Source organism: Ursus maritimus, unplaced genomic scaffold (genome assembly GCF_017311325.1).
Source record: "Ursus maritimus isolate PB19 unplaced genomic scaffold, ASM1731132v1 scaffold_199, whole genome shotgun sequence".
Taxonomy (NCBI): Eukaryota; Metazoa; Chordata; class Mammalia; order Carnivora; family Ursidae; genus Ursus; species Ursus maritimus.
Genome location: NW_024424441.1, coordinates 3,415 through 14,072, shown reverse-complemented (window position 1 = coordinate 14,072; position 10,658 = coordinate 3,415). Strand labels below are relative to the sequence as shown.

Here is a 10,658-nt window from a genome sequence, read left to right as displayed (position 1 = left end):
GTATTTATAGGAAACCGAAGTGACTATGAGGGGAAAAGGGGGTGCCCATCTCAGCCCCGGGGACCTGCGAAGAGGGGAGGGAGGAAGAAAGTGCATTTACACAGAGACTCCTCCTTTCACCTGCGTGTCTGGGGGGGGGCCTTTCAGATGCAGTCAGCATACTCAGGAGAGGCCTTGGGGGGCAGCTGGAGGGAGGGGGAGACACTGACACTTGACTGGGACCTGAGCAGACCAGGCGACATGCGGGGCACCCCTGGGGATCTCAGCTAGACCCATTCTCCACAGCCTCCACCGCGGGAAGGAGGTCTGGGCTCCCACTGCCCTGTGCCTCTGCCTCGGGCGGTCCCCAGAGCACGAGTGGGCAGTTATAGTCCTGGGGACGAGGCTGCAGGCGCCACGCTGTCTTCCGGGGGGGCATCGGAGCTGTCCTCCAAGCACGGCCCTGGCTGGTGGCTGTCCCTGGAGTCGCAGGCCAGGGCTTCCCTGGCCGGAGGTGACAGGGAGCCATCTGTCCATCTAGCCGCCTCCGTGTGGAAACCGCCCACGGGTGTGGTGCCGCCCAACGCCTCTCCCGCGAGGGATCTGAGCAGCTCTCTGTGGGCCACCTCCATGTCCTTGAGCCTGGTGAGCTTGACTGTGAGCTGCTCGATGGTGGAGAAGATGCTGCCCATGTCCCTGAGGGCCAGGCTTGGCGGGGAGTGGTGAGGGCACCTGTGACCTCCACTGGGTCCCCAAAGCCGCCAGGCAAGGAGGCTCTCGGGCTGGGAGGGCTCGGTGCTGGAGTCCGGGGGTCCGGCCGGCATGCTGACATAGAAGCAGTTCCCTTTTCTCACGAATTTGTAACTTCCTGCCGCCTCGGTGCTTAAAGCCTCTTCCTCTGGGTTCCTGTCCAGCTCGGGAGACTCCCAGATCCCGGAATTCCTTGCCCGTGAGGGCAGCTGTTCCAGAGAACAGAGAGCCATGTCCTCCTGTTCTGGCCCTTCACCCCCAGGGGGGCCATGCCCTGGGGCGCTCGGGTCCCCGGGGCGCCAGCTGCTGCTCCTGAGAGAAGGCGCAGGCGTCAGGCCGTCGTTGGGCTCCCCGGCGGGCTGCGCTTTGGGGCGGTGACCGGGCAGCAGGCCGCACAGAATCAAGTGCCGCAGGCTCTCCACGTCTTCCAGGACTGAGTCGGCGAGCCCTTCCATGAACAGAGGACCAGGGAGGGGCAGAAGGATGGGGTCTCTCGTCCGGCCTCCCCTGTTCTCTCCATCCAGGGATGCGGAGGGGTGAGGCAGGGCACCCAGCTCCCCTTCGATGCTGCCTTCCTGCTTCGGATCATCTAGGAGGCCTGCGTGCTTCCCCTCAACCCTCTGCTGGGGCCCAGTGCCTGCTCCGGGCAGCTCCCCGGGCTCTGGTTCACTGCGGAACACTTCTGAGCCATCCAGCCAGACCCTGCTGGGGGTGGGGCTCTGCTGCGCTGGCTCCCGGGCGCCCAGGGGCAGGGGATGGGCGAGCATTGGGGCAGCTCCCGGGAGCCGGGTGGCATTCCACATGGCCTCGTCCAAGAGCTCCATCCACGTGTTCTTGTCTGACGACGTCAGTGCCACCAGCTCGTAGATCTGGGGGGGGGGCAGCTCTGAGGTGCAGATGATGAAGAAGGCTCCTTTGTCTGTGGCCATGGAGCGGATGAGCAGGGCGTTGAGCTTGAGGACAGGACTGAAGGTCTGCTTGCTGTCCGCGGAGCCTGCGGCCGTCTTGCTGTGACACTTGAGCAGCAGCTTCTCGTCCTGCTTCTGCAGCAGCACCAGGAGATCCTCCAGCAGCAGCACGTGCAGGTCCAAGCTCTTATCCTTGCTGATCCTCCAGGTCAGGGGCCCCTCGTGGACCATCCTTCTGGCTGTAAGATCCAGGCTCTTGAACTCTGCTGCCAGGGGGTTGCTGGCCCTCTCCAGGGACGTGGTGTCCAGGCGTTTCTGGTAGCCCTCCAGTCGGTGCCGGTTCTCCGTCTTCTTCACCGCCTCGTTCACATACTTGAGGATTTCCCAGCACTGGTCCCGCACCCAGCAGAGCTTCTCGTGCTTGGCGGTGCCACCCTCCATGTGCTTGAGGACGCTCTCCAGCAGCAGTGGGTACTTGGTGAGCCGTTGCATCTCGGACATGATGAGGTCCCTGAACTGCAGCTGCCAGCACCGGGCGGTGACTCTCGGCCTCCTGCATGAAGAGCTGGAAGCGGCTCTTCTTGCGCTGCTTGGTCTTGATGAGCCCCAGGTTGATGGACTGATAGGAGCAGAACTGGGCAGCCACCTGCTGGAGCTCCTCCTGGCCGGGGCCGTCAAACCAAGCCAGCATGAGGTCACCGATGTTTCTGATATGGAGGCCCTCTTCTCGGAGCTTCCTCATGGCCTCGCACCAGGAATTATGGATCTCGATGAGCTCGGGCAGGTTGGGGAAGAGCCGGGCCAGCTCCTCCCGGGGCATCAGGTTCTCCTTCTTCATCCACTGGTAGAAGATCAGGTCCAGGACCCGGAGCATGCGCAGATGGGAGGCTTCCGTCACAAACAGCTCATTGATGACCTCCTGCCGGTCAATCTCCCTCTGGCTTAGCCTGGCCACCACATCCTTGCCCATCGTGTGCTGCCAGTTCTGGGCATCCGGCTCTGGCTCCAGGTCCGAGAGCTGGCCCAGATCGTCCTCTAGGAGGTGGGGGAGGAGGGCATCTGTGCAGAACCCCAGGCTGGGGGACTCGATGCTCCTGCGGCCCATTTTGGGGGTGAAGGGAGGGGTTGGGTTCTCCAGAGACCTGGTGGAGAGGCTGGAGGCAGAGGACGAGGCTGACTGGTGGAGACGGGCAGCCTCCGTGTCTGTGTCCATGTCCACATCACTGCGAGACTGGGGCATGTTCTCCACCTTCCAGGACCGCTTCAGCTCCTCCCGGCCCTTCAGGCTCTCAGAGCGGCCCAGGCGGATCTGAGTGTGAGCTGTTGCTCTCCAGCAGGTCCTTGGGGAAGCTTCCTGTGGAGAGCCCCTGCATCCCAGGCTCCGGGGCATCATACGGCTGGTTGTTCTCAAAGTGCTGAATGATGCTCCTCACGTTGCCTGGTTTGACTTCCACAGGGGACAAAGGAATATGAAATGTCCTCTGCGAAGAGCTTTTGGGCCTCCTGATGTACTTGAGGATAGGGTTTCGCCTCTTGTCCTCCAGGGCATCCTTGTCTTTTTTGGAATTGCTGCTCTTCTTGGTCTTTGGGAAGAAGGGCAGCCACTTGTCCTTGTCAGGAGCTGCCTGGGCCTTTTCAGCTGTGCCAGAAGGCCATGCCTCTCGGAGACGGAGCCCAGCATAGCCCATAGAGGTATTGAGAGCGAAATCCATGGGGGCACTCCTGTCCTCCTTGTACTTGGAAAGAATGCCTGCCAGGGTGGCTAGCTGCTTCTCGGCCACTTGGCGTTCTCGGACAGAGTCCCCATCCAGGTCTAGCAGGTTATTCTCACCGTACAGACTACACAGCCCCAGGGTGCGCTTTGTTCTGTAGTCCTGGATCTGCTCCTGGATCTTGGGCATGGCTGCCTCCTGCACTTCCCGGAGCATGGCGCGGACGTCCTCACTGCGCGCAGACGCAAGTCAATTTCAGCCTGTAACACCTCCGGGACTTTCACTCTCAGCGGTGCATTTTTCTCTAAGAAAATATTCCAGATGTCTTTTCCTAAGCTTTGGGAATCCTTGGGGTTTGTCTGCTGGTAAACTGCACACAGGTAAAAAAGCAGTGGACTGGGGTTGGCCTGAGAGAAAATGTACCGCAGGAAAACGCCCAGGTGAGCCGGCCGTGCCTTCAGCTTCTCAAGGTCCTGGAAGATGATGTCGCTCTCGTTGTTGAAATAACCCGGGTCATAATCTTCCTCTGGGCCAATAATTAAAGGCTTCGGGCTCTGGTCTGCTCCCTGCTCGCTGGTGCCAGGCCCTGGTGCGTCCGAGCCCTGCCGCCGGTGGTGCTGGGCCAGCCTGGCCATGATCACAGGTGAGGTTCAGGGACTGTCCAGTGCCGAGTTCCGATTCATCAGTGCCTCACTGAGGGAGGGGAAGTGCTCCGTCCCAGTGTCCAAGCTGCTGTCCCCCTCCTGGCAGTCCAGAGAGAGCTGGCCTTCTGATGCTCTCTGGCTGGTGTCACCATATGGGGGGGGTATGTCCACGAAGCCACCCGTCTCCTGCTGGATCTTCAGCTGGAGCTGAGTGACACAACTCTGGGCACCTTCGATCTGCTCCTCCAGCAGGCTGGCGGGATTGCGGCTGTATACCTCACAGATACGCTGTAACTCTTTTTCCTCCTGCCTCAGCATATTGCGAAGGATCTGGGTGGCATGTTTTTGGAATTCGGGATCCTGCAGTGGTTCCCCCCCCCCCGTGATATGCTGCGGGGGGGGGCAGAGGTGGGGGCGGAGGCGGCGGTGGGACCACAGGGGTGACTCGGGGGGCTCCGGCGGGGGCAGGATCCTGCTGCAGCCCAGAGACACCTACGGACGAGGGGGAAGAGCCCAGGAGGGTCAGTGTGACGTAGGCACCAGATTTGATAAGCTTCACCACCTCCAGGTATGAGCTGTTGGTCACCATGGTGCTGTTGACTTTGATGATCCGGTCGCCCTCTTTGACACCAGCTCTCATGGCTGCCCCTCCAGGCCGCACAGACTGCACCAGAACGATACGGTCCCCACTGACCGTGAAGCCAAAGCCATGCTGGTCCTTCTGGATGATGACACAGCGCTGAACAAGACCTGTCTAGGACGTATCAGAGGGCTGGTGGAGGTGGGAAGGGGACCTGTGTTCAGGCACCAAATCTCCCAAAGACAGGCCACTTAACCTGTCTATGCTCTGGGGTAACCTCACACTCATGGTTTCTCAGTGTCTCCGCGGAACAAGGATCCTGCAGTTTTGATGTCTTGATCAGGGCTGAGTCAGCTGCAATTTTTAAGAAAGGTGGGAGGAGGGCCTCCCAACCTCATGGTCGGATGGTCGGATGGTCAGATGCTTGGATGCTCGAATGCTTTCTGCTGGCTCTCAGGACCTGGGAACTGAGGCTCCGCTCTACTTGTAGCAGGGAGCATGGTGTCTGTTCTCAGCCCCTGGCCCCTCCCCCATCGGAGAAAAAACCCGAAAGAAAAAGAGGAAAAACTATGACCTTCTTAGAAGCCAAAAACACAACCACAAATCTCTTCAAGGTTAGCGCTATGGGCTAAGACATGAATCACAGAATGTGCCTTCAAAATATCAGTCTTCACTGCAAGATACAGATGAGGTCCATGCTCCAGACGCTGTTCCCGCAGCTGTCCTCCCGCACGCAGGTGTCCGGTGGCCAGCAGGGGCATGCCAGTTCCCCCCACGCTCAGCACGACGGCGACGCCAAAGCCAGGGCAGGGGCGGCGTAGGGCCAGTCCGAACCGGCACCGTGGGAGGCCCTGGGCCACGCGCTCCTCAGGGAAATAAATGAAAGCATACAACAGGACGTGCACCTCGGCAGCCCTTCAAGTCTGGGGCAGCCCTGCGACCGCGGTTATGGAGCTCCTTAAAACACAGCAACAAAAACAGCTTTTACGTGAAAGGTCTGGAAACCCTTCAAGGAGCCGAAGGCACCAAGCAGGAGCGCGGCGCCCCCGCCTCAAGCCCGCCGGCCCGGCCTCCCGGCGCCCCGCACCCGCCTCCCGGGCTGCCATCAACCGCGGACGCCGCTCGCGTCCCCGCGCTGCCCGACCCGCGGCCTCCTCCGTGCCAGCCAGCGTGGGCCCGGCCCCAGCTCCCCTCTGCCCCGCCCCGCCAGGCCCGCTCGCCCGCCGCTGCCTCCGCTCCCCCGGCTCCATGACTCCTTCCGGGCCCTTCCCCCTCAGCGCGCCGCTCCTCCGGACGCAGGCCTGGCCAGCCGCCTGTGCCCACGCCTACCCCTCCGGCCTCGCTCTGGCTGCACGCTACAAAGAACTTCTCAAACTCAATACACAAGAAACAAATAAACAAATCATAAAATGGGCAGAAGTTATGAACAGACACTTTTCCAATGATGACATACAAATGGCTAACAGACACATGAAAATATGTTCAAAATCATTAGCCATCAGGGAAATTCAAATCAAAACCACACTGAGATACCACCTTACACCAGTTAGAATGGCAAAAATTAACAAGGCAGGAAACAGCAATTGCTGGAGAGGATGTGGAGAAAGGGGATCCCTCCTACATTGTTGGTGGGAATGCAGGTTGGTGCAGCCACTCTGGAAAACAGTGTGGAGGTCCCTTAAAAAGTTAAAAATTGAGCTATCCTTTGACCCAGCCATTGCACTACTGGGTATTTACCCCAAAGATACAGACATAGTGAAGAGAAGGGCCATATGCACCCCAATGTTCATAGCAGCATTGTCCACAATAGCTAAATCGTGGAAGGAACCGAGATGCCCTTCAACACATGACTGGATTAAGAAGCTGTGCTCCATATATACACTGGAATATTACTCAGCTATCAGAAAGAACGAATTCTCAACATTTGCTGAAACATGGACGGCACTGGAGGAGATAATGCTAAGTGAAATAAGTCAAGCAGAGAAAGACAATAATCCCTATATGATTTCTCTCATCTATGGAACATAAGAACTAGGAAGATTGGTAGGGGAAGAAAGGGATAAAGAAAGAGGGCTAATCAGAAGGGGGAATGAAGCATGAGAGACTGTGGACTCTGAGAAACAAACTGAGGGCTTCAGAGGGAAGGGGGTGGGGGAATGGGATAGACTGGTGATGGGTAGTAAGGAGGGCACGTATTGCATGGTGCACTGGGTGTTATACGCAACTAATGAATCATCGAACTTTACATAAAAAAATAAATAAAAATTTAAAAAAAAGAAAAAAGAAAAATAGGTCAAAATAACTATTTTCAGACATTATACTACAGGCAGTGTAAGACTGTGATCACTGGGAGAAGCTAAATTCAGCCAGTAGCACCTTCCGGACCATGGAGCATGAAAAGGAACCTCCAACAGCACTTGCAAGTCTCAGTGAACACAGCAGATAAAGAATGGAGTTTGGAGCTACCACACTGAATCCAATCTCTAAGGCAGCATTCCAGAGGGAACTGAGGCAGAGAAGGAGCTATAAAAATCTGCAGAGATGAACCCGGGGTCTTCAGCACCCCCCCACATGCACGCATGCAGATATTCTACAGGGCCAAGAACAGGAAGACTATTGGGGAAAACAACTGCCTGAGCTTGGAGAGGGTTTGGAATGTTAGAATTCTACCCCATCGGAGTGGAGAGATGTCAATGAACACTCAGAGCTCTCATAGGAGATCCCAGAAAGACCCTACCTTAAAGTAGGACTAATCTAACCCCAAAGTAAAAGCTATTCTAAACCATATCGTCTAAGAGTTAAATAGAAGCCTTAAAAGATTAAGCTGATCCACAAAAAAATAAACCATATCCCAGAACAAAACTCAATACCCTATTAGGGGAAGATAACAAAACTTACTAACTCAACTCCATAATGTTGAACATATAATCTGAAGTGTTAGGAAAAAAAAAAATAGTAAAAGAATTTAAAAAAATGAATGTATATGTTTCTTACTCTCAAATATTTAGAGGGTTATCAGTTAGATGAATTAGAGTGAATCCAATTTATGTAACTGCCTAACAACAAACTAATGGGATATATCGGTTTGCTTCATCACATTATTATACCACTACCATATAGTAGTGCAATTCAGAAAGCAATTACCTAATAATGTGGGTTCAACTAACTTTTTTTGAATTACAAATCAAGCGAATCTTCTACAAGTCATTTAAATTATTGCAGCCCTAGTTTCCTTAGCTTTAGTATGCACAGAATGATGCCTACCTCTCAGTGCCCTGGTGATGGCTAAAAATGGCAAGAGATGGGAATATGTTTAGTTTGGTACTTGACTAATAACAGGACTTCACTATTACTTATTCATTGTATTTTTTAGTGACAGAAAGATACATATTGTGAAAATTTAAGCTTGCTGATTTGCCTTAATGACAACAGTATGATCTACCATAAAAAGTTTAGGGAAGATACTAGAAAGTGTAAAGAAATGAGCCATATTTTCATCTTTATCCATCTGGGGGCACACTTTATACTACTATCACCATTATCATAAAAAAAAACCCTCTTTGGCATTTGTTATCCTCAGAATTATATTAAGACTAATTCATAGGCTTATGTACTCCTTATTAAAATTTTATAAGCAAAGATAGGAAAATTGAATTGACATTTAAGAACTAATTAGACACAAAATATGAACGGAAAAAAAAGTGTTTTTATTTTTACAGCCTTTAATTTTTAATTTTTTTAAACATTTATTTATTTTGAGAGAGAGTACAGGAGTGAGCACAAGTGGGGAGGCAGAGGGAGTAGGATAGATAATCTCAAGAGAACTCCACACTGGGCACGGAACTCACTGCAGGGCTCCATCTCAGGACCCTGAGATCATCGTCTGAGCAGAAACCAACAGTGAGAGGTTTAACTGATTGCACTACCCAGGTTCCCCTATTTTTACTGATTTTTCAAGTAAGTGAATTATAGAAGCAATTTCAGCAACTAATTGTGTGACAGACACAAAAGCCAAAAATGTTAGGTAAATTTATTGAACACTGAAGTTTTGTCTTTATTATTCTTACATTCCCAAAGCTTTTTCAAATGCCTAAAATAAAACAGAGACTCAGTAGAAACATATTTGATAAATGAAGGAGGTTTTTATATGTTCTTTGATCAATGTGGTAAGGATTAAGGAAGAGATATTTCAGAGCTGTTTTCTTTTCCCTTACTTGGAAAGAGAACTTGTAAATTTTTCATTGAGAACTAGGAAATACTTTGAGACTTGTCACAAAGGCAATATTTAACAGAAAGAAAAAAAAATAGACACATCACAACACCTATGCATATACCACTGTTATTGTCAGAGAAGTCAGCAATCTCAAAATTAAGCAGTTAATTGAGTAATCAAATTCATAACACAAACAACTATAAAGCATGTGATTTCATCTATTGATACTATAGAATCAGAAAAGTCTATATTTGAATTCTTAGTACTTTAATAACAGCATTACGAAGACAGGAGGTATTTAAGGGTCAAAATTCAGCAAAATTAAGGCAGTATTAATGACACGATCTAGTTTAGTTTCCACTAGAGATTAATATAGAGAGGCTCTCAGGTGCTGCTAGAAATTTCCTACAAATCAATGATGCATGGAAAAAGTGATGCTTGGGAATTTAAACTATTCAATATTTTGTAGTAGAGGGAGAAGATAAAAATTAAGATAAAATCAGTGTTCTGAGAAAATATAAAGAAACAGACAAACTAAATTCTATAGGATAAATGAAAATATGCATCTAAGTATAAATATAAAACTTTCTGGAAATTCAAGAAAACAGGCATATTAAACAAAAAAAGGATTGCTTCTGTGTATTTAAACAAATACTCAAATTGTTCACAATACTAGCAATTTTAAATTGCTTCTTTTCTTATCCTTTTCAAAGGCTGCTTTCATTTCAACATAACATTAAATTCTATGAGAAACCTACCAATGACTGATAATTTGAGTCTAAAATCTGGTATCTAATGCTCTTATTCAAATAAAATATGACACCTCAGATTTGAAACAAAAATTCTTACCCAGTAGTGGATAACATGGTAATTCTATTTTTAATTTTTTGAGGAACCTCCACACTGTTCTCTCCAGTCACTGCACAATCTGCATTCCCACCAACAGTGCCTGAGGGTTCCTTTTTGTCCACACCTTCATCAACACCTGTTATTTCTTGTCTTTTGATTTTAACCATTCTGACAGGTATGAGGTGGTATCTCATCCTGGTTTTGACCTGCATTTCCCCAAAAATGGTCCTCTCCCCATTTTTAATGGGAGTATTTGTTTGTTTGTTTTCTGGTGCTGAATTGTGTAAGTTCTTTACATATTCTGGATATTAACTCCTTATCAGACACATCATTCAGAAATATTTTCTCCCACTGAATAGCTAGCGTTTTGTTTTGTTAATGGTTTCCTTCACTGTACAAAAAACTTTTTGTTCTGAAGTAGTCCTAATAGTTTAATTTTGCTTTTGTTTCCCTTGCCTTTGGAGACATATCTAGAAAAAATGTTACTATAGCCAGTGTCAAAGAAATTACTGCCTATGTTCTCTTCTGGGATTTTTATGGTTTCAGGTCTCATATTTAGGACTTTAATCCACTCCGAGTTTATTTTTGTGTATGGTGTGAGAAAGCAGTCCAATTTCATTTTTTTGCATGGAGCTATTATGGAGCTGTTTAGTTTTCCCAGTACCATTTGTTGAAAAGATGGTCTTTTTCCCATTGTATAGTCTTGCCTTTTTCGTAGATTAAGATCTGCATTCCCACCAACAGTGCCTGAGGGTTCCTTTTTGTCATCCTTCATCAACACCTGTTATTTCTTGTCTTTTGATTTTAACCATTCTGACAGGTATGAGGTGATATCTCATCGCGGTTTTGACCTGCATTTCCCCAAAAATGGTCCTCTCCCCATTTTTAATGGGAGTATTTGTTTGTTTGTTTTCTGGTGCTGAATTGTGTAAGTTCTTTACATATTCTGGATATTAACTCCTTATCAGATACATCATTCAGAAATGTTTTCTCCCACTGAATAGCTGGCCTTTTGTTTTGTTC

General features: G+C 50.0%; 1 protein-coding gene across 1 annotated transcript; it reads right to left on the bottom strand.

Annotated features, from left to right (window-relative positions):
* Nucleotides 1-365: 365 nt before the first annotated feature.
* Nucleotides 366-5,058, bottom strand: LOC103680621 (rho guanine nucleotide exchange factor 11-like). The gene is given in 5 exon segments (XM_040634442.1): nt 366-2,174; nt 2,176-2,947; nt 2,949-3,585; nt 3,588-4,395; nt 4,397-5,058. Coding segments are annotated over 5 exon segments (4,491 nt in total). The 5' UTR covers nt 4,862-5,058.
* Between the last annotated feature and the right edge of the window lie 5,600 nt (nt 5,059-10,658).